The following is a 23,678-nucleotide window of genomic DNA, read 5'->3' as shown; positions in this document are numbered from 1 at the left end:
TATATATATATATATATATATATATATATATATATATCGGGCGTATAAAAAGTTGTGGATGAGTTTTGACAAAACGAGGTGGATCAGTTGGTTCAGTGACAAGAACAAGCCAATTCGATTTTGGTTCGGGTCCGAATCCAGATCCGGTCTATCAGTGGGAAACAAAATGTAAACTGTTCAGCCTGCCGGAGGTATGCGCTCTACTAAGTGTCGTTTCCGTTTTATTATCGGCATCGTCAACACTCGTAGAGTAAATGGTACAGGAAGGATTATCAGAGGTAGAGTAAGAGTAATCACCTTTAAAGATGACTCATCTGTTTTAGTCAACAAGCAGATGATAAACTGTCATTCTGTCCTTTGAAAGAAGGGTTAGCTGCTTGCATTCAGTTTCAGATGCTAACTATTCGAAAACAGCTTCCAAAAAAAAGAGGCCACTGTCAATATAATGGCCAGATTATAATGTACTAGCAGAGTCCCACCCGACAGGCAGTCATGTTTCAAGCATGCAACAAGTTCTTTTGATACATGCTTTTATTTGGGTAGTGTAAACACAACTGACAGCTGCCTAAGTTGCTCCCGAAAAGAAAAGAAAAAAAAAAAGTAATTTTAAAAACCCGGGTTATGTGCATTTGGCAGAAATAGCCTACTGCTTAAAATTATAAACACCTCACTGCATTGGAAAATGTGGGGACAGGAATACTCCACTGTAAGTGGTGGAGACTTGTAATCCCCTCCTCCACCTGGAGCAGCACAACATGACACACATTTATATAGAGAATTTGAGTCGACACCCTGCCTCCTCCACCTCCCCCCCCCCACTCCCCGCCAGCCTCCAAGATGACTGGCAAAAATAAAAACATGCTCCTCCTATGTAGCTTGACTGGATGTAATAATTGACCCAGAACTGTAGAAGTGGCTCGCCAAACACACAAACAAACACCAGTCTGTGAATTACAGTAAGGATTCCCCAAGTTATGGAATGAAATGAATTGGTGAAACAGCCATGCTTTCCCAAAACGATGTCAAAAACAAGCAGGTGCACATTTGTACACTGCAACTACTTGGGTGCACCCTACGTACATCTATACTAATAAACGTCAGAGTGTGTGTGTGTGTGTGTGTGTGTGTGTGTGTGTGTGTGTGTGTGTGTGTGTGTGTGTGTGTGTGTGTGTGTGTGTGTGTGTGTGTGTGTGTGTGTGTGTGTGTGTATCAGTGTGTCTTCTCCACAACTCCAAAACCATGAAATTTAGCAGCCTGAAACTTTGCATGCATACCAAGAAAACTCCAAGGAAGTGCATGAGTGAAAATTGGGTGTTTGGGTTAATTAAAACACCCATTTTGAAGATAATTAATGGCATTATTTAATTATATCCTTTATCAAGCACTTCCTTGTCCACCTCGCTTTTTGGTGGTCTTAAGAAGGCGTATCTTAGGAAACTTCACTGGGGTCTGAAACCGCCATGTTTTTGGCCTGCTCAACCATGCCTTGACTTGGAACAAGCCACAATGATTTCTTTACGATAAAGTTTTTTTTTTCACTTTCCTCACATAATATCGAATGCATGTTCATCATAGCTACGAATCGCTGGGTACATTACAATGCTTATAAATGACCAGAGATGCCAGCGTCCGTTGCTTTATTTCATTTACGCACAAGCCATGACCTCAAGAATCTCTTAAGCGAAGCAGAATTACAAAATTGAAGCTCCGGAATCAAACTTAGAAAAAAAGTGTCAATTTGTGCAATTCAGACATACTTGGCATTTTGGGAATCTCCGGGAGGTATATGTTCAATATGACGGTTCGGTGATTGCTAATCACGTGCCAAGCAAGCAAGCCGTTTCGAATGAAGCGTTCTGTTGGAGTGCTTAAGCCACTTGGGCAAGTGCTTTACAATATTTTCACTGCTACTGAATACTGTACGTCGATCGACTTGAACAGAGTTCAGGGGCACTCACATGGGTTGTTAGCCACGTGTTGTTCTGCGGTGCCACAGGCGGTAGCTGGCTCACTGAAAATGTGAAATTGTATTTTCCAAGACGTTTCCCCTTTTTGTACGATCTTCCATGATAAGACCCATCACTTCAGCATAGATAAATACAAGTAGGAATAAAATGTTTCATTTTTAAAAGCTTCTTCAACCATTTTGCTTGGTGAAGCTGCTTGGCACGTGTTCAAGTTTCAATGGGAATACCACGGTTCCATACCGGAGGTGGGAAGGCAAAATAAATTATTTGATCACAATGAGTAAAAAATGTTTTCAGTTCTGATGTCACGAATCGCCACATCATGGCAGGAAAGCCGAGAGACACGCATGCTCGCTCTGTTTCGCCTGGATTTGAATCCCGACACAGCTATAAACTGTCATTCCTGTGTTTCACAAGCAGGATGATTCATCAATGTATGCGCTGTCTCTCGGATGGATGATAAACTGGCAGTCACATCTGCCGGAATCTCTCACACCTCCACCTCAAATATCTATCCCACCCCTTACCCTGCTCCTCCGCCCTTCCCTCTCTGTTGAGGGGACCAGTATGGATGAATCAATTCGGAATGAGCCGACCGGTAAGGTGCACAGGTCGCTGTATGTACGAGCACGCATGCAAGCATGCAGACCTATGCCAGGAAGATCACATAGGTTTTAAATGCTCACACCTCAGGTCTGAATGTATGTGTATGTGTATGTGATTGGTATCTACATTTGAGGGTTTCAGAATGTGGAAGAGAGTCCTTGCACGGTGGGCTCAAAGTATCCACCTTTATTTCAGTAAAGGGTCACGATTCATGGACCTATGGTCACGATTCACGATTGTCTGAATTCACATGTTTCACATGGTCACGATTCACATGGTCACGATTCATGTCACGCTGTGAAGTTTTCTGTTCTCAAAATTTTGTGCCGAGGGCTCTCTTCAGGATCGTTACTGAGCCCCAGACAGCTTCCAACTGTAGTTCGTTTGTCATAATATTCCAAAGGATGCTTTGTAACATCTCTGTGAGGTTCTTTATCATCACTCCCAAAGCTCCTTTTTTTAATGGATAAGCACTACAACAAACAAAAACAGTGTCCACTTGTACCATGGAAAGCAAAGAGTGTCAAAAAATACAAGTGAGAGAATAAAAATCGTAAAAGATAGAATCGTACATACAAAACAACATTATCATAAGTATACTGTATTGGACTTTAAGATATATTGTGTGCTCTGGAGCAGAAAGCCCTGATCCAGGATGTTGTTGGGTGACCTACAGTGGCATCTGGTAAATTGTTCCGCACTGGTATTATTGCGGGCAGACTGAACAAGTGACAAGTGACCACTCTCCGTCTTGCCAGTAAGATACTGCACAGCATAGCTTCCAAAGGAAGCACTTGCTCTGGTGAACCTTGATGGAATCCATGATGGAGGTAGCATGGTCTTCAGAAGTGCTATCTATCATTATCATTGGTACCAATGATAGTTATCCAACGATCACAGGTACAACTTTGGCATTCTTCAGCTTCCAGAATGTTTTTTTAAACTTCGTTCTTGAGGTCTTGGTATTTGGTCATTTTCTTGATTTCTGCATAGCTTAGTCCAAAAATCACTGTTATTCACACCTCATTTAGCAATGCCTTCTTCTCTTTTTTTTGTACCCAAGATATGTGGTTGCAATGCTTTGTTTTTGATGTTCACGCTCGATGGGACTTCCATGTCTTCAGCGATTGATTTTGATTCATGTTCCCACAAATTCTCTGGAACTAGGAAAACAAAGCTTTTCCAGATGTGCCAGTGGATTACTTTACAAACTCTGTTGTGTCATTGTGTGTACAGCTGTTCTGAGATGAGTTTTTGTGTTCGGTTATGAAGCATAACAAATCATTCTCTCTGCTAACGCCACCTCCACCACTGACATTTCTATCTTTTTTCTCTCTCTCCCTTCCCTCCCTCAATATACCTGTCAGCAAAGCGACGGGTTGTATTTGCTAGTATATAATAAATATAAGCTTGAGAAGAAAAAAAACAAAAACATTGGCGCTACATTCAAAGTACACCGTCCCCATGGCAAATAAATAAATAACAAATCCTCCTCTCCCTCTTGGCACCCGGCGATGTCGCCTTGCAGCAAATCGAGTCGGAATTGGGAGGGAGCGGTATACAATAATTGATTGATTTATTGCATAATTTAAATAAATATATAATAATACTAAAATAATTACTTTCTCAATTGCTAAATAGTATAACTAAACCAACACCATTTCATCCGAATCTAACTTTTTGAAAAATAATTCATCGAAAAATCAAAAATACCCTTTTCGCCAAATCACTTGGTCACTTTCATATCCAAATATCAGCTTCCTGGGTCAAAATATGCTTTAGATATTGCAGGGATGAGAAATAAAATAAATAAGTAATGAATAAATCGATAATAATTAAGTAATTAAACAATTAATTGATAAATCCAAAAATTAAAAAACAGCATTTTTGCCAAAGCACATCTTCACTTTTGTCCCCAAATTTCATCTTCCGAGCTCAAAGGATGGCTGAGATATCGCCCGGACAAACAAACAAGAAAACGGAGTGAAAACTGAGTTCTGTACTCCCTTCCTTCAGCACCCGGTGATGATGTCATGCATTGCCTGGATATGGCATTGGGAAGGAGCGGTGTGCATACAATTCTGTATGAAAACTCTAACGTTTCAGAAGACCACAATCTTCCATCCTCAAGAGGTAAAAATATTTAAAACACCGCATGTGCAGCTGCAGAGACGTCAACTGTTCTTATGTCCAACGGGAATGGCTGCTTGTCACGATTGGACTGCGAGGTGGACCAATCAGCGTGAGGTTTGGGACAAATTTAACAAAGAGAGTGGGATTGGATGGTGGATTGGCATCCGGATTGGATGTTTGGGTCACAAGTTCGGTGTCACATGTTCCATGTCTGATCAGAGTTTGCGTATTGGGTTTGTTTGGCCTTCACACCCGCAGGTGGGGGCTGCGGGTGATCGCGTAATCTTCGATAGGCAGCATGCAGGTCAACGTGACGGATAATCGACTGTGTGCCCGAAAACCATTCTTCGAGATTTTCCCGGCTGGCCCGGCCGGGTGCCGAGGCTTTAACTGACGTGTTTTCCCACGTGAAGGTGTGATATAGATTGTGGCAATGTGCCGCTACCAACGAAAGCTCGTCTCCACGTGCGACAGCTTGCTGGTGCTGGATTAACCGTGTCATGTTGCAATTCGCTTGGACGTCTGGCCCACATAGTTAGCATCAGTCACGACAGGGGATTTCGTAGATCACGTTCATCTTGTCGAGTCTATTCACCCTGTCTTTGGGTCTAAATAGCTGCACGCGGAATGTTGTCTGAAGTTTGTGTGCGACCCGGATTCCAAATGGTTACACAAAAAGGTTGGCAATCTCTGAAGTACTGCCGATGTACGTTAATATATACTGTTTTGACCCGTTCCTCAGGTCGCGATGTGGGTGCCCTCCTCCGGTAGCAAGACCAAATTAATGCTGCCGGATAGTCATTGTTCTGCAGTAACAGGGTGACATGTTCAATTTCGGTCCGTCGTGTGTGTTGCTCACTGTAGTGTGATTTGGCCCAGACAAACAAGGGTCGTGCACAAGACCATGAGTGCGTAGGCAGGTGACCACTGTTGTAATTGTGCACCTGTTCTGTATGCGTGGGTTAGCAATACACCTGGTGCTCAAATGCTGGTCTGTTGCATGTGTGATGCCCACATCCAGAAAAGCAATGGAGCCAGATTGTTCAAGTTCATGTGTTAACTGTATGGCAGATATGATGCTGATGATGTGGGTTTGGAACCTGTCAAAGCTGTCTCTTTTGATGATGCTGAACGTGTCATACACACAGCAGAGCCAAAGTTTGGGAATGTTCTCACCCTGTAATACCTGTTGTTCGAAATGTTGTATTACTAGCTCTGCGATCAAGCCTGATATGGTAGATCCCATGGGTGTGCCTTGGTGTTGGTGGTAAATTTGACCTCCGCAGCAGAAGTATGTGGATGCGAGGCATAAGTCCACGAGTGAAAGTAGCTGTATTGGACCGAGTCGGCTGTTGTCTGCCAGGTATTGGTCCGTGGTGATGGCGGCCTCTCGGGTTCACCTTGCGAGGTCAATTGGGATGCAGGTAAATATGGCTGTAACATCAAAAGACACCATGATTTCATCATCTTCAATGCGGACATCTTTTATATGCGAGAGGAACTCCTCAGCGTTGTGGACTGTGCGAGATGAATCCGACACCAAATGCTTGAAGCGACGGAAGAGCCCTTTAGCGAGTTTGTCGGTGGGGGCACCTCATAGGGCTACAATGGGCCAGAGTGGTATTCCGTCTTTGTACACCTTGGGTAGGCCGTACAACCTTGGTATAACCGAGTGTTCTGGTTGCATTGTCCGTCGTTCCTCTTCCGTCAAGAGGACCTTCAATCGGAGGTCACGCAGCACTTTATTGACCTGTCATTCGATGGTCTTAGTCGGGTTCTCCTCAACTTTGTGATAAGTGTTCTCATCGTTGAGTAGTGTTGGGGCTTTGCGATTGTCCTCTGTGCAGTTCATAATTACTGTTGTCTGGCCTTTGTCTGCCAGTACAATGACGATATCAGCATCCTGGCAAAGGATGCGTAAGGCTAGTTTCTCTTTGGTAGTGATGTATTGATGTTGGTAAGATGTGCACGGATCTGATCTTTGGCTCAATCATTCGTTCATAACGTGAAGATGGTGGGCTCCACGGCCATGACAAAATCAGCAGCTTCAGCATCTGACATGTTCAAATGAAGTCCTTGTTCGAATAAGCATCTCTTCATCGGTGTGTTCTTTCGGAGAGGTTATGTAACCACCTCTTTGGTTGGGTGTCTCTAGATGGCTTGAGTTTATCCAATTTGTGGTTCAAACGAGTGTGTACCTTGTACTTGTGGTGCAGCTCTGATCGTAGGATGGCAGACGCCAGTTAGGTGAACATTTGAGGGTCAAAATGTTCAACACACTTGTGTTTTGCAGCATTGATTGCGGCGTCATATTGGTCCCATCGGCTATGGGCGTCTTTAACAAGACATCGTAGTATTTGTCGGCTGAAGTGCCAAATCTGCCAAATCCCGTGTTGTAGTTATAGACACTTATCCAACCAGGATATTCTAGTTTTGTATTTTTAATTTATTTTCTGAAATTTGTGGGTTACGATGTGTAAATAAATAAAGGTGGAAAAAGTCTGATTTCATGCAATTTAATTCCAGGATGGAAGGCAACAAAAGGTGAAAATATTAAAGGGGGTGTCAACTTTCTTTTGGCACTGTATGTGTATATGTATATAATCATGGGCCTGGAAGTTGGGATAATCCCCCCCCAACCCAAGTGTGGTGGATGGACGGTTAACGCCGACCAGGCCCGGATCGCTGAGCGGCTTTCCTTAGGAGGCAGACATGTGATCCAGAGATTATGGCGCATGTGAAAGGGGCAGGGCGGCATGGGCAGAGCGACGGAAGCACAGCACAAGGGGTTGATACTCGAACCCCATGACAAATACACAAATAAGGCAACTTAAAAATAAACGCAGGGATTTATGAAAATAGAAATATTTACAAGGGTAATTCAAAATGTAATAATAATAATAATAATAATAATCTTCTTCTTTCGGCTGCTCCCGTGAGGGGTCGCCACAGCGGATCATCCGTATGATCCGCATAGTGATTTGGCACACGTTTTACGCCGGATGCCCTTCCTGACGCAACCCTGGTCGCCTCTTACGACACAGGGATATGGTACACCTATTTTAACCGGGGTATACACCGGCCCAGTATACTGGTACTCATTTCGCCGACCTCAGAAGGATGACAGGCTGATTCAACCCCCTGGTGTATTAATTCAGTGGCCCAACGGGGCTTGAACTCAGGACCTTTTGGATCCCAAGCCGCTGCCCTAACCACTGCGCCAACACCAGGCTATAATAATAATAATAATAATAATAATAATAATAATAATAATATGTGAAGTAAATTAAGGTTCAAGGTCGAGGCACATTGAAACATGGACTTAAATACAGACAAGGGGAAAACGAACAAAAGAAAAATCCTCCTTTTAGTCTGGCACTTAGTTTTGTCTAGAGATGGTCTTGATTGAACTTTGGGTCGTGGTGCTTCGTCCCGACCGGGATGGCATGCCCCAAAAATGGCGCCAGCCACTCTCTGGGCGGGAAATGGACGTGAGGTAATTTGTGAGTCGGTATTCAACGCCCACAGCTCACCAACCACCGTGCGGCTTCCTCGTCAATCATGCTTGCCGATGCCGTGGCTTTGCAAAATGGCACCGTCTCTTTTGGCTATATACTTGAGGCTTCGAGATCCACCTCTCACGACCAGCCAAGAGTCAATGGCCAGTGTCTTGTTCCACCACGTGAGCCAATTCGCCTCAGCAGGAATACGAGAATCGTGCTGTCTTCGTTATGCGTCGAAGGAAAGCCAGCCTAATGCCCTGTTTTTACACGCCCATCTCCTAGTTCCATTGTCTCTCGACCGCATCCCTCACACCCAAAACTCTTCCTTCTGACGTCACGCCCCTCTGTCATCCACCTCCAGGCGTGGCTTGTTGGCACGAAAGCCAGGAAGGTGGGGCTTCTGCCTGCTTGTGGTTATGGTTGTTGTTGACATAAAAACACACTTCCTTTATGGTTGGCTTGCAAATACAAAAATGTCAGGGAAGGTCATGGGGGCAATTACATACTGGGGGAACTTAGCCTTAATCCCTACCTAATTAACACTGCACCCCCCATGTGGTGACAAGTAACACTTAAGCTCACAGTTTGCAGACTTAAATTACATCGAGATGTCTCCTATATGTCCACAGACCAAGCAACTCTATACAATCCTAACTTTGCTATGAAATTACTCCATGTACCCCCAACAACCAGAACACAATATTACACGCACGCACGCACGCACGCATGCACACACACAAACCTGCACTGTTATGGGACCAGAAACCATGTACTCTGAGTTATTGCAATATGAATACAGACAAAAAGGATGTACCTGAGATGTGCCATCCTGTCTGTGGTTCAAGCACATCTCTCAGTGCTACACAGACAATGAGAACGGCACTTGGTGGAGCGCACACCCCCACCACGCCAAACAGTTGATGTTTTGTATCCCACTGATAGGCCAGATCTGCATCCAGACCATTCATCATCGCACACCAAACTCTAATCAGCTTGTTCTTGTCACCTATCCAACTCATGCACCAAGTTTTGCCATAATCGGTCGACAACTTTTCGAAATATCGTGTTATGTATAGTTTTTGACCCCATCGCTTGATGGTAAAGAATCATTTAAATTTTATTTTATTTAATTCTCCTATCCAGAGGCAGATCTTCACCAAAATCGAATCAATTTGTCCTATCCCACACCCAACCTGTCTCCCAAGTTTCGTCCAAATCCATCCATAACTTTTTGAGATACCATGCTCATACATAAACAGACAGACAGACAAACAGACAGGGGTGGTCGTCTGTTGGCAGAGGTAAAAACGTTTTTGTATTATCTCTACATGATTACCAGGCAGGATGTGAAAATAAAAAGAAAATGCTTTACACTTGGTGTGGCTGCATGCTCACCCAAATCATTGCAAACTAGAAGGGCACTCGGTAGAGCGCAATGCCTGATCCACGAGAACAAATCGGGCCCAGTACATTTTTGAAATATCATGCTATACAGAACTATATCGTTTTTGGTCCGATCTCTCAATGGTGAAGGATCACATAGAAAATTAAATAATTATTGTATCCAGATCCAGATCTTCACCAAAATCGAATCAATTTGTCCTTGCGACACACCCAACATGTCCACCAAGTTTCGTCCGAAATCCGTCCACAACTTTTTGAGATATCGTGCTATATATCGTTTTTGGCCCGATCTCTCAATGGTTAAGAATCACTTTAAAAATTCTAGGAGCAGGATCCGGATCCGGATCTTCACCAAAATCTGATAATTTCGTCCTTGCCGCACACCAAATCTGTCCACAACCTTTTGAGATATCCTGTACACAAACAGACAGAAAGGGGTGAAAACATAACCTCCTTCACCTTCGGTGGCGGCGGTAATTATAGTTACATGAGGATAAAGCAAGAGAGGAACAAAAGGTTTTTTGGTAATGGTCCAAGGCAGGCATTCTGTAGGCCTGGTGTTGGCTCAGTGGTTAAGGTGCTTGGCTTAAGATCAAGCACTTATCGGGCTGTTTAATTAACACCAGGTAAGGTTGACTCAGCCTGTCATCCTTCTGAGGTTGGCAAAATGAAGACCAGCGTGGTAACAGGGGCATTGCATCATCAGCAAAGAAGTGCCCCCAGAAAATGATGCAGCCAAGCAGCCACAGGCTTGCATACGATTAAAAAGGCATTCGGTAGGCTGTTCAAATAAAATTTCCTTTGGAATTGGTGCAGAAAAAGAAAATATGCCAACAAAAAAAAGAAGAAGATATCAATGGTTGTAAAAAGATTGGATAAAAGCTTTCACAAATTACAGACTAGAACAAGCAATGAAGGATTGCATACCCTCACCCAGACTTTCGGGTGGTTTTATCGTACGTATTTTATCAACGTACTCGCATTCCAATTGTATACACTTTACCGACGTACTACTGCCTACCACGAGGTGTTGTTTGTGGTCTATGTTGGTACATTCTGTGTGGACAGACAGACAAACAGACCCAAATGCAATACCCTCGCCAAAGGAGAGGGTGACAACCTTGGAATAATCTTGCAATGAGCAGAACTCACCTCTTGATAGAAAGTGCTGCAACAAAGCCTGTGCCATGAGCATTTGTCCACTGCGTAACATACAGCCCCAGCCACAGTCTGTAGTCAAACTGGATCCTTCAAGTTGTGGGAACTCTCTTCTGTACGTGATCCAAATGCGTGAAACAAAGTCCTGACGGAAAGCCACAAATAAGGATCTGCTGTCAGGGGCAATCCTGCTTCCTCCAGGTGTCCTGCTATCGGAAAGCTGGCACTCGCCTGACTGCCGCAAGGACGAACTGTCACCTGGAACAGATGAGCACAAAACTCATGATGAACCAGTATCGCAGGCAGCATAGGCCTTCGATGGTAGAAAGCATGCACTATTACTTTATACTGAAAAATAAAATAAAATAAAACGAAGACTTATGTCACAGCAAAAGACAAGTTTTGTGATGCCAACTCACCAACAGAATAAGTGTTGTACAGTCTTCCAAGCAGGACAATGGGTGAGTGACGGCTGAAGTTGGTTTTGGTTTTAACGATCCAGCCTGGCCCACAGAAATAACAAACGACTTCCTTAATTAAAATGTTTGAACAGATTCAAAATCCATTCAGGGCTATCCATCTTCGGACACATGTGGCGGGATTTAACCGCCACAACAAATGCTCCAAACATACCCTCCTTACCCCTTTACTCCTAATCTTATTTCTCTTCTTTGATCTCATCTCAACTCGCATTCCAATCTCACCTCTATTCTTTTACAATTCCTCAGTATAGTAGGGTCATATCCAGGACTCCCATGACCATGGAGAGCATAAGTTCATTTGAGAATGGATTTTTGGTACTTTGGGGTATTGAGAAAACAAGCTCAAACGAGCTAAGATCCTCGTCCTCTTAATGATGACGTCACAAAAACGAATATGACGTCATTGTAATGTATCAGGTTTGAGATAAATTATCTGTGCTAATGCCTGGCTTGATTCCCGCAAACAAAATTCAAAAAGCTTGCCGAGTTTCGGAGATAATGGTATAGGCGATTTCCATTAGCGGCGATATTATGACGTCAACTTTTTTCTAGGAAGAATTTCCAAAATCGGAGATGGTTACTGCCTGCACGTGGGCTTTCTGCATATACATGGCAAGTTTCACGAAGATCCGACGAAAACTCTGGGTTGTGAAACAAAAAAATGTCAAAAAAATAGGAATGATGTCATAAAAATTGATATGACGTCATAGTGATGCATCATATGTACGGTAATTCATCTCTGCTCATGCCCTGTTCAATTCCCGCAAACAGAATTCAAAAAGCTTGCCTAGTTTCGGACATAATTTTTAGGCGATTTCCATTAGCGGAGATATTTTTGACGTCATAACTTTTTTTCTCGGAGGAATTTTCAAAATCGGAGACGATTACTGTCCGCGCAGGGTATTTTTACATATATATGCCAAGTTTCAGGAAGTTTCGATGAAAACTGTAGGCTGTGAAACAAAAAAGTCCACAACAACAACAACGTGAGTAAGACTAGAGATCCTCCACGAGGATCTAAAAATGAGCTCCTTTGCCCCTCCCAAAAGTGTGGGCTAACTCCACCAGAGGGCAAAATCCAAAATGGCCACTGGTGGCCATCTTGGAAATTACACAATTACATAACTCTTGAGTAAAATAACTTAGACATGAAATAAGTGTCGTTTTTTTTACTAATTTAATGACTAGGATTCCATTTCAGTGGTTATTTTCTCATTTTGCGGTAATCCTTAACATGAAATTCAAGATGGCTGCCAACGGCCATATTGAATATTTGAATATGTCCCACCTTCTGAAATTTTGTACCTTTTTATTACTATTATAGTAATTATGCTGTTTATTTTGTCACAGGATCATTGGATTTCTGCGAGGAAAAGACCACCGACTGCCACTACAACTGATCAGTCATCACATCACATCCCATCCCAACTGTTGAGTGACAGAATTAACTGAGTTCAGACTAACATGTCTGAAGAATCAACCACTAGCAGAAGTAGTAGCACTGGAAATCCCCCTCCTCAATGTGTGTTGCAATGTGGTAATCATATTGATCAGGAAGACTCACTTGAGGGGATTTCCAGTGGAAAGTGGCAAAGCTTGCATGAAAAAGCAGCTAATTGGAGGGGGCTAGATAGGTTTGGCATGGTGTATAAGAGTGTCAACTGGGAAAAAGGACACAAAGGTCTTTACATGCACAAAGAATGTTACCTGTCTATTTCAAGCAAGAGAAAGCTCGAGCAAGCTGAAAAGCGAAAATCTGCATATAGTGAACAAAGCAGGTAACCCCTGCAGTTGCAGTTCTACAGGCAGTCTTTAAATACTGCGTTGGCCTTGTTTTGCCCTGACCTTTTCTGCTATTTGTGCTTGGAGAACAGTTCTGCTAATTTGTTCACACTAGTTCCAGCTCACTATTTTATTTCGTTAAATTTGTTGGTTGCATGTTTTTACTTTGCAGTTGCACATTTTTATGCATAATTGGAGGTGCAAAATTTTGACAATTGAACTTCATTTGTTGTGTCTGCATTTGCCTCTTTGATCAACCCTGCTGTTTTATTGGGTTTGGATTTTCTCAATTGATCTTGTGTTTGCTAGTTGTTACCACCACACATGAACTCAATACCTTGTTGTTGTTGTTTTTTTCCTGTGTGTGCAGTGAATCTACGTCTGCATCCGAGACCCCAAAATCTGCTGCTGCTGATCCCCTTCCAGCTCCTTCACCAAAACGTCTACGTTCGAGTATAGGACATCTACATGATAAAAACTTATGTGGCTGGTGCATGCGTCCAGAAGACAAAAAGCATCCTGGACGGAAATTAAATACTTTGTATCTTCTAAATCAAGAAAAGGCTTGGAACGTGTTTAAACAGCATACAGTGTTACGAGAAGACATGGACATGAGAGATCGCATTCTCAAACTGATTGACGCCACACCTGACCCATTTGCAGCTGAGATACGATACCATCATCGCTGCTGGCTCAAGTGCATCACCAACAATAACATTAATGATGAAAGGCGTGAGCTGAATGATGAATGAGCTGCAGAAATGACCATAAAAATGAGTTAGAAACAACCTAGATCATATTTTTAGGTCTGACGATGACCTCAAAATGGGCAAGTAACACCTGGAATTAATTTGTAGTCAAAAAGACACTTCATAATTCATGCCTGTATGTCAATTCACTCAAGATTTATGTATTTTTTTTTAATTTCCAAGATGGCCACTGGTGGCCATTTTGGATTTCATAGTGAAGATGACCTCCAAGTCGACAAGTTACTCCTGGAATGAATTTCCCGCCATATAATTACTTGAAAACAATACCTTAACTGGTTTGGAAGATGTGAAATATTCATATATTCAATATGGCTGTTGGTGGCCATCTTGGATTTCACATTGAAGATGAGCACGAAATGAAAGAATAACGACTGGAATGGACCCCTAGTCAATATATTAGTAAAAAAAAAACGACACTTATTTCATGTCTGTAAGATATTTTACTCAAGAGTTGTGTAATTGTGTAATTTCCAAGATGGCCACCAGCAGCCATTTTGGATTTTGCCCTCTGGTGGAGTGAGCCTACACTTTTGGGAGGGGCATCGGAGCTCATTTTTTTCTAAATACCCCAAAGTACCAAAATCCATCCTCAAACGAACTTATGCTCTCCATGGTCACGGGAGTACTGCATATAACCCTCCTAGTACTAACCCCTTTCATACATCATAAATATACGGCTCTACATCGGGTGGTTCGACACCTATCAGTTAGCTTTTCCATGAATTTACCAATCGGATGCAGCTGAATAATCACCATGTTTCAGATTGTTCCAAGAGGACATAAGCTTGGCTTTCAGCTTATCGACCTCGTCAACCTCGGGGTCTTCAGTCTTGCTGACACCAGGACCAAAATACCCATTGCAATCCGACGCAACGGGGACAGGTACTGCACCAGTGTGGTTGCTTTGCACCACCCATCTGTTTGCCCTGCATCGCACACAAGGGAATGACAAAGAATGGTCCATGGCACAACGTACAACATACGAGGTCCAACATGATATTCTAATACCTTGTCTGGATTCAGCACAACTTTGCTCACCAAGATAACCAAGGACACGTACAAACCAATGATGCTGCAAAATTAAGGCATACCCAACATGGTTTGTTTGCTCTTGCCTATCCTCCATGGCAGCATAAGCCCAAGCATAAACCAGAGAGGCTTGCCGGAAGGGAAAACTTGAAGGCAGCAGAATGTCCGTGGGGTTGGTTTCCAAAAAGGGAGGAAATGGGTCAGTAACGAAGAGACATCAGCAGGTCCCTACATGCAGCTGAAAACAAAACAAAAAGCAAAACATAACTAAACAGCAGTAATTATAAAATAATTATTTTATTCAGTAGAGCAAATACCTCCACCAGGCTGAACAGTTTACATGTCGTATCCCACTGATAGGACCTGAACCAAAATCGAATCGGTTTGTTCTCGTCACCGAACCAACTCATTCACTGAGTTTTGTCATAACTCGTACCTAAGTTTTTGATACATCATGATATGTATCGTCTATGCCCATCTCTTAATGAAGAATCACTTTTAAAAAGTTATCGTATACCGATCCAGATCTTCACCGTTATCTAATCAGTTTGTCCTTGCCACACACACTCAACCTGTCCACCAAGTTTCATCTGAATTCGTCCATACCTTTTTGAGATATTCTGCTCACAGACAGCCAGACAAAAAGGGGTGAAAACATAACCTCCATCCACCTTCGGTGGCAGAAGTAATGGATACTCAATACTCAAAAATGACCGATTTTGTGAAAACGTCTTTGAAGGTCCCAACGATGCCCACTTTCTTGTGTGGTCGGCTGGAGAGTTTTTAACTCAACTCGTTCATGAACCGGCTGGTCAGGTCTGACGTTCGACTGAAGGCAATTTGGGAAGGAATTTGCCATTCGTTCAGGTTACTCCAAGGAAGACGACGAGTGGGTCTTCAACATCCACAGGCTAATAATGCTAGCAGATGGGACACCCAGCTCATTACGTCACGCCGAGGGACGATGCTCTTTGTGAAGCAATGTCCCACCTACGAACCACTGGTCCACCAGTTTATAGTAGAGTTGGGAATCAAATCTAGAGTAGACAGCTCAAAGCCGAATGAGCTATCCCAGCACAATATCATCGAAACCTGCGCCCTTTGACATCCTTCTTATTTTCATGGTCAAATACCAATGTGAGAACTTTTACAGAAATTACTGGAACGATAAAATTAATTAGGATCAGATATTGGTACAATCAGGTGACGACATGACATGCAAAACAACTGAAGTAAAACTGCGAGCTCGATCTCCCATGTTTGATAAGATACAATTTTCCCAGAAAATGTTTCTTCTTCTTGTCATTATATGGGGTGAGGCCAAATAGTACCAAGCTTCTGCCCTACTTTGAACACAATACTCCTCCACTTGACTCTGTCCTCAGTCAACTCTCTTGACTGTTAATCCACCCATATCATATTTGACATACCTCCTCACACATTCTTCCCATCTCAGCCACAGTGCACCTCTTTCTCCTACCTTACTTCCTCAACCTATCTGATCTCTTTCCATTCTCTCCCCCCCCCACCCCCATCTGCAACAAGTGTCCAGCTCACTTCAGCCAGGTTTTTACCAATCTCCCCGTCAAGCTCATCAACACAACAATCTCCTCGCTCAGCTCATCCACCCTCCTTATATCCACCCTCTTCACTCCTGCAATCCTCCTGACCAAGCTGTTCTCGTTGACCTGCTGCAACCTCTGTTATCGTCTCCGCCGGTTCCACCGTCTCCAGGCCGTAAAGGTAGGCAGGCATTACACATGACGTCAGAATGTTCCCCTTCAACTTCCTTGATATCATGTGTGCCATTACTCCCTCCACTCTCCTCCACACATCTGCACCCACCTGAATCCTCCTCCGCACCCCTGCCTCAAACTTACCATCCCCGGTCACTGTTTTTCCCAGATATTCAAACCTATTTCCATCTGATCTCCTTCCCTCCAACCTGATATTCATTTCCTTCTTTACAGCCGGACCCACGTCACCTCGGTCTTCTCCGTACTCATCGCCAGTCCATGCTTTCAGAATTATGACTGCACAAAATGTCATTTAATGCCCCAAGCTTGTCTTTTGTGAACATACTTTCATTCATATAGCACGAGATGCTGAACCATATGTTTCACATCAATATCCAACCGCAAAAAAGAATCACATTCGAGTAGGAACAACTATGGACCCGTTTCATTAACAAGTCAAGTTACAAAGATGATGGAAGGAATCATATAAGACAAACTGTCAAACTTCATGATAGCGAATAACATCATTCATTGCAACCAGCATGGATTTCAGGGGAAATGTTCATGTGATATACAACCGATTGAATGTTTGTCAGACTGGATTGGATCTTTTAAAAGCAAGAATGGAGTTAATGTTATATATCTTGACATTTCACAAGCCTTTGACTGTTCCACATAAAAGACTGCTTTATAAAACTCAAGCACGGTGGTCGGAATCTAGGAACTCCTATTATTTGCCTGGAAGCGTTTTCAAGCCATCGCAGACAGCGTGTCATGCTTCGAAATGGAAAATCTTCATGGTTACCTGTTATCAGTGGTGTTCATAAAGGATCGATTTTGGGCCCTATTCTATTTTACCTCCACCACTGAAGGTGAAGGAGGTGATGTTTTCACCCCTTTCTGTCTGTTTGTTAATTGCCGGAATCCTTCGGATTTCGGCAATTATGTTGGTCGGTTGTGTGTGTCATTCTGTCTGTCTGTCTGTCTGTCTGTCTGTCTGTCTGTCTGTCTGTCTGTCTGTCTGTCTGTCTGTCTGTGCTTGTTATCTTGCCAAAATGAAGTTTTTGTAAGATATGTTAGTCAACTTGCATGTTTTTTTTTTTGTTTTCTTTTTTTTTGTCTGTAATCATGTTTAAAAAATTCTGCAGAGCACAGTTATCATTGGAAATTTTTGTAACTTCGCATATCAGAGGCCTATAGAGGTCCCTTTCAGTGCATAAAATTTTCAAGGTCAAGGTCAAAGGTCAAGGTCACTTTGTCGCAAATCAGGGAGTCGACGAAACCCTTATTTTTTGAGTAATTTTGATCGGATCGTCTTCAAGCTTCATGGGAATATAGTTCATGGTCTGGAGCTCAGCTGATTAATTTTTGGTGGCGATTGGCCTTGACCTTCCTATGTTTTTTTTTTTTGTTTGTCTGTAATCACGTATAAATCACTCTGCAGAGCACAGTTATCATTGGAAATTTTTGTAACTTCGCATATCAGAGGCCTATAGAGGTCCCTTTCAGCGCATAAAATTTTCAAGGTCAAGGTCAAAGGTCAAGGTCACTTTGTCGCAAATCAGGGGAGTCGACGAAACCCTTATTTTTGAGTAATTTTAATCTAATCGTCTCCAAACTTTATGGGAATGTAGTATATGGTCTAGCGCACAGCTGATTAATTTTTGGTGGTGATTGGCCTTGACCTTCATGGTTAGCGCCTGATGTCAAACATATTTGACCCCAAGGTCAAATTTTCAAGTTTTAGGAACCATATCGTGTAGTACCTCAAATTGAACACCTCGATGAGTGCTTTCTAGATATGTCAAGCTTGAGACATTATGACGTAATTTGGTGACGTTATGAGGCAAACACATATTTTTCATGGTTACTCTGTAGAACGATTCTCATCGGAATCTCTTGTAGGCAGATATTCCTCAAGGAGTCGCTCCTGGTGGATAGCAGCTCTGTTCACCTCAGTGTGACCTTAAAGAAGTCACACATGGTCACCTTTTGGCAAGATACGGGTCACCCTGCGGGTGACATTGGTTTATTTGTGTATTTGTTTACCCTGTCGCAGCCACACCGTTTCAGCGATCATGACCAAACTGGGTACAGACGTCGGCTATGGTCCAACTTAGACACTTGTCGTTTTTGGTGAATCTAGGTCAAAGGTCAAGGTCACCGAAAAGCCGAAATTCTTATTTTCGCAATAACGTCCGCTAAAATGGTCATATTGACTACAAACCAAATCCAAAATGTGCATCTTCCAATTGTGCATCCAACCATATGTCTCATTGGGGGTGTCACACCAACACCCTTCTTAGCGGTCAGGGGTCGAATGTCAGGGGGGTCGAATGTCAGGGGGGTCGGGTCAAAACTTTCAAACTGCGATAAAAAACGCCATTTCAAGTCCGATTGACTTCCAAGTTATGATCATGACCAAACCAAGTGCTACAACTCATGAAACAGTAGCACTATCGACTTATAGCACCCAAATTGATTTCCAGGTTTTTATTTCCAGGAGAAATTGAACCGGGATCCCTCAAATCCAAGGGGAACAAGTCGTCCAGGGTCACTCCCAAAAGCTAATGAAGGAAAGAGATATGATCAAAGTAACTATTTATTTAATAATGGAGTGGTAACACCTTGGAACAGCTTACGATGAACACAGTATCTGTACAGACATGAGAAAACTCAAGAGTAGCCTGAGATCCCAGCTATACCAGAGGTGTAAAGGGATCAATCTACCAAGTTACCAAGATCTTAATCAGCCCAAGATCCCTTCACACGTCATTGCTAACTCAGGTTTCAAACAAGACCATCCCATCCATAACGTGCTCCCAGACAGGTAAAGGCCGATGGTTAAAAAGAGTAAACAGCTCAGTTTTATCCGAGACCTGATCAAATGAAAACGAATCACAATTTACTCGTTTTCATAAATTTAGCGAATGCACCAATGTGTGGAGATCTTGAGACCCTTATCATTATCAGTGCCCCCTCCCGTCTGAAGTGATACACCTGAAAACGAACGTACGACCAGCAAACCATGATTCCAAAGGGACCTTCTGCTGCTGGTGCTGCTGGTGCTGCTGGTGCTGCTGGTGCTGCTGGTGCTGCCGGTGCTGCCGGTGCTGCCGGTGCTGCTCTTTCTCTTCTTCTTCTTCACTTGTATCTGATGAGGATTTGCCGGCGTTTCCAAATTCTATCTGAAGTTTCTTAATTACCCGACATGGACACTTTTTACACAATAACGAGCAATATTCACGATAATTGGACAAAAGGGCAGCGCATACTGCCATGGAGTCCACATCGAATACAAACAGGTCAATCCCGGAAGTGTAATCGAACAACCGAACGAGTCAAAATCTTCAAAAAAAAAAAAAAATTTTTTTTTTTTTCATCAGCAATGTTATTTATCCTAATATTATTTTATTAATCGTATTAAATGACAAAATGCTGTTCACGTATGGCGTTGTCATGACTCATAAACACGATAAAATAAATAAATAAATAAATAAATAAATAAATAAATAAATAAATAAATAAATAAATAATGATAGCACAGCAGACCTTGGGAGTATCCAATGACCAGTGAGTTTGCTATCTTTTACCAAGCCAGCCGTTCCGTTCATGGGATGCTTGTTTGAGGGCTCAAAATCAAGCGAGCCACTCAGCGAGTCCGAGCTGATTGGTAATGGAACACACCCCGGGATTGGTAGGTGACCGACCGTGATTTGTTTTCTCACTGACATAATTTCCCAACACGCTGCATTAGATCAGTAGTAGACAAGGAGTTTTAATTTGTATTTTTTTTAAAAAAAAAAGAAGGTATGAATTGATGCACCGAGTGACGCGGCTTGATTTGCGAGAGAAAAAAAAATTCAGGAGATACTTTTGATAATACACCGCCTAATAAGTGTATGCGTGTATTATTGGATGTTATCTCCACAAGTGTGTTTTTGAAGGTGGAACGGAGCCCTCGCATGTTTCAGAGTATCCACTTTCTTGTGTGCGCGTGTAGAAAGTCTTTTTTTAGTTATACCATAAAGCCGTGCCCGCCGCGATGTTGATTGTATTCACCGGCAACGACAGCATCAACAGCTCCACAATCTAGCACGTTCATCTCGTTATTCTGAATCACTGCAATGGAAGGTTACGTTAGTTATTTAGCCTTCTTAGGTCTCATCTTTTCTCACTTATTCAGCTTGTCAACCAAAATGGCGCCCGCGCAATGCATCATGGGTACTAAAACCCCTCTCTGGATTTCCACACAGTTACCTGTGACAAGAATGTGAAGATATGTGAAATGGCAATCCGTAAAAAGGTTGCGGTGTCATTTCCTGCCTTGTTCGGTTGTTATTTGTAGTTTCCATCCTGAATTATTTCACACCGGGAGTGTTGGAGTTTCTCAAGGGGAGAAAAAAAGTCGTATTGTTGGTTAAAAAAAAAAACGCGAATCTGGGCGGTGTATAGCGATCAGCTGGTTTCATAATCGCCTCGAACCAACTGTCATGGCGGCCTCCTTGTGGCGCACGTACAGTGCGGCGGCGTCCGGTGGTCCATCGCAATTCTCACGCTGGCAGCGGTTCACTGAAGGTCGAATCGGTGGGTTTGAAAAGACTGATATACCGGATATACCGAGCTGAGGCGATACCACACGGTACAGGTGGAAACCGGTCATGGGGTCCGGGTCATGTATCCAGGCACGAAAGAGGACTCGGGAACGAAGCCTTGGATGATTATTATTATTAATATAAATTAGCCTGGAGGCGACGATGGTTCGCGGACATTATTGAACAATGCCACGATATGTATAATTATTGAGTTAGTGGAAGCTTTTGAGGAAGCCCTACCGTAAAAACCTATCTCTTCCGTCAAAATTAACCAAATCAAATCGGATTTTTTATATGTTGTACTTATGGACATCACGCACAGCTTCTAGGAAATGAAATTGCGAGAAAAAAAATATAAGTAAATAAAAAGTTCAAGTGGGCGTGGGACGCCCCTCGTACAAAAAGACACGACTAGACCATGATATCTAGCTTGTGTCCAAGTTTCATCAAGATCGCATCAAACGTCACAGAGCTGTGCTCTGGAGAGGGTCACAAACATACAGACAGACAGACACACAGACACAACGAAAATAGTGGTCACTGCTGAGTGCTGGCACCTGCGAACCAACAATGCGAGTTACTTTCCAAGGACCTTCAACGCCGAAGGAGGTCGTTTGGCCATCAAAGGCTGCGCAATTGTTGCCAACCCATGGTTGTCCGTGCTCTACTCTTTTTAATTTAAATGCTGAGCGTCAAGCAAGGAAGCAGCACGTATCATTAAAAAAAAACTTTTTGGGATGACTCGGACGGGGGTTGACCTCCCTCCCAGAGTCCGAGCCGATGCGCCAACCATGATGGTACTGAGTCTGCTAAAGCGGGGAAAAGGTTCAGGTCGCTCTTTGTGAAAGGGTTAAGGGGTAAGGTCATTCAGCATAAAGGGGGGAGGTGGGGTGGGGGTGAGTGGTCCAGATCGCTCAGCGTAATGGTGGTTAGGGGTCGTGAAGATGGTGAGGGAGTCTGGGCAGTTCGTAATAGTCCATGGGCCCAGGCCAGAAATTCCACTTGGCGGTACCATCTAAGGAAACCAATCCTAGTTATGATTTTGGATTGGTGTATATATATATATTTATATATATATATATATATATATATATATATATATATATATATATACATATATATATATATATATATATATATATATATATATATACATATATATATATATATATATATATATATATATATATATATATATATATATACATACATATATATACATATACATACACATACACCGGGCGTAGTGGCGTGCGCCTGTAATCCGGCTACTCGGAGGCTTGGGTTGGAGGATCGCTTGAGGACGGGGGCTCTGCACTGGGCAGGGTGTAGAGCAGCCCGGAATCATGGCGAAACCCAAATCCTGATCCCTGTGTCGTAAGAGGCGACCAGGGTTGCGTCAGGAAGGGCATCTGGCGTAAAACCTGTGCCAAATCAGTATGCGGATCATAACGGATGATCTGCTGTGGCGACCCCTAACGGGAGCAGCCGAAAGATGAGCAAACTGAAGGGGCGAACTATAGGGCCTATCAAAATGTTGCTGATTAGTGATTTTCAGTACATTTTAATTTATAATATTGTCATACAAGTTCCCTGGGTAGTGCGACTGAACCGCAGTAGCCTACAACATGCACATGTTGTATGAGGGAAACATTTATGAACATTTTACAAGTTTTTCCCACAGTTAAAGGAATTGCCCTTCCCATACCCTAGTTCCAACAAGCATCCAAAATGTGAAATTTACGGATAACCCAAATTTCACCACGCTACTGTGGCATGTTTATGTACTATGTTTTACTCATGCATATTTGTAGTCATGAATGTCCTTGTGATTGTGCCAAAACATTCACACCATAGATCAGTAGTCTCATCTTCATCACTGTTATCAGCATCAGAGGCCGCGAGGTCTACAACCTCTTCCTCGACATCAGCGGGCTGGTTGCTGCAGGTTCGCAACTTGCACATATCAGTGCACTTCAGGCTATTGGCAAGGCACGTGCAGTCTGGGAGTTTGCACGACCGTCCACACTTGCAGGAAAGCAGTTGCAACACTGCATCCGGTGCTGGAGAACCCTGCATCCACTCGATGGCCAGCTTCCTGTCATCATCAGTGGTCCATCCACAACCCTTGGGACTTGGAACATAGGGTTGGCATTGCAGACAGCGCCTCCAAATAGCAGCCTGGTAATTTGCACGGAGGACGTGCATGAAGAGGCAGTCTTCACATGGTGGAAGCTGACTGGACTCTATCTCTCCCCGTCTGGCACAGAAGAGTTGATGTCGGAGTTCATTGACTTTCGTGGTGTTGGTTGGTAGACGGCACGTACATGTGGCAGGTGACCTCTTGCAGCTTCTGAAAGAGCTCGGTGGATACTTCCCATGAATGACCGAGCTGACTGAAGGCCTCTTGGTAGGTCTTATGAGACTTCATTTGCTTCAAGGCGCCCATCTTTCCCCGGCCTGCAAAGGCACTGACTGTATCACAACCGGAGAACACGTGCAGTCCAACCAGG

At 43.1% G+C, this 23,678-nt stretch overlaps 2 protein-coding genes across 4 annotated transcripts in view; one reads left to right on the top strand and one right to left on the bottom strand.

The window, feature by feature from the left end:
• LOC147024881 (cysteine protease ATG4C-like) overlaps positions 1–19,912 on the bottom strand; it is a 64,213-nt gene extending 44,301 nt beyond the window's left edge. Inside the window, exons 1-5 of the mRNA XM_085885236.1 lie at positions 19,587–19,912; positions 14,897–15,072; positions 14,559–14,731; positions 11,191–11,274; positions 10,766–11,029 (exon numbers count right to left, since the gene is read on the bottom strand). Coding sequence (XP_085741362.1) covers positions 10,766–11,029; positions 11,191–11,274; positions 14,559–14,731; positions 14,897–14,931 — 556 coding nt within the window. The 5' untranslated portion in view covers positions 14,932–15,072; positions 19,587–19,912. The remainder of the gene's footprint in view (positions 1–10,765; positions 11,030–11,190; positions 11,275–14,558; positions 14,732–14,896; positions 15,073–19,586) is intronic.
• Positions 19,913–20,115: 203 nt separating this feature from the next.
• The window catches only part of TIMM29 (translocase of inner mitochondrial membrane 29), a 103,794-nt gene continuing 100,231 nt past the window's right edge, over positions 20,116–23,678 (top strand). Inside the window, exon 1 of one of the 3 annotated variants that reach the window (XM_085885233.1) lies at positions 20,116–20,267. In XM_085885233.1, the coding sequence (XP_085741359.1) occupies positions 20,183–20,267 (85 nt within the window). In that variant the 5' untranslated portion in view covers positions 20,116–20,182. Of the gene's footprint in view, positions 20,268–21,005; positions 21,158–23,678 lie in introns of those variants that run through there. The other 2 variants (XM_085885232.1, XM_085885231.1) reach the window with 2 other exon arrangements.

Source organism: Eptatretus burgeri, chromosome 6 (genome assembly GCF_056783735.1).
Source record: "Eptatretus burgeri isolate ZD-2024b chromosome 6, Ebu_testis_v1, whole genome shotgun sequence".
In the NCBI taxonomy this organism is placed as follows: domain Eukaryota; kingdom Metazoa; phylum Chordata; class Myxini; order Myxiniformes; family Myxinidae; genus Eptatretus; species Eptatretus burgeri.
The sequence above is the reverse complement of the archived record's forward strand: the minus strand, read 5'-3'. Positions and strand labels throughout refer to the sequence as shown.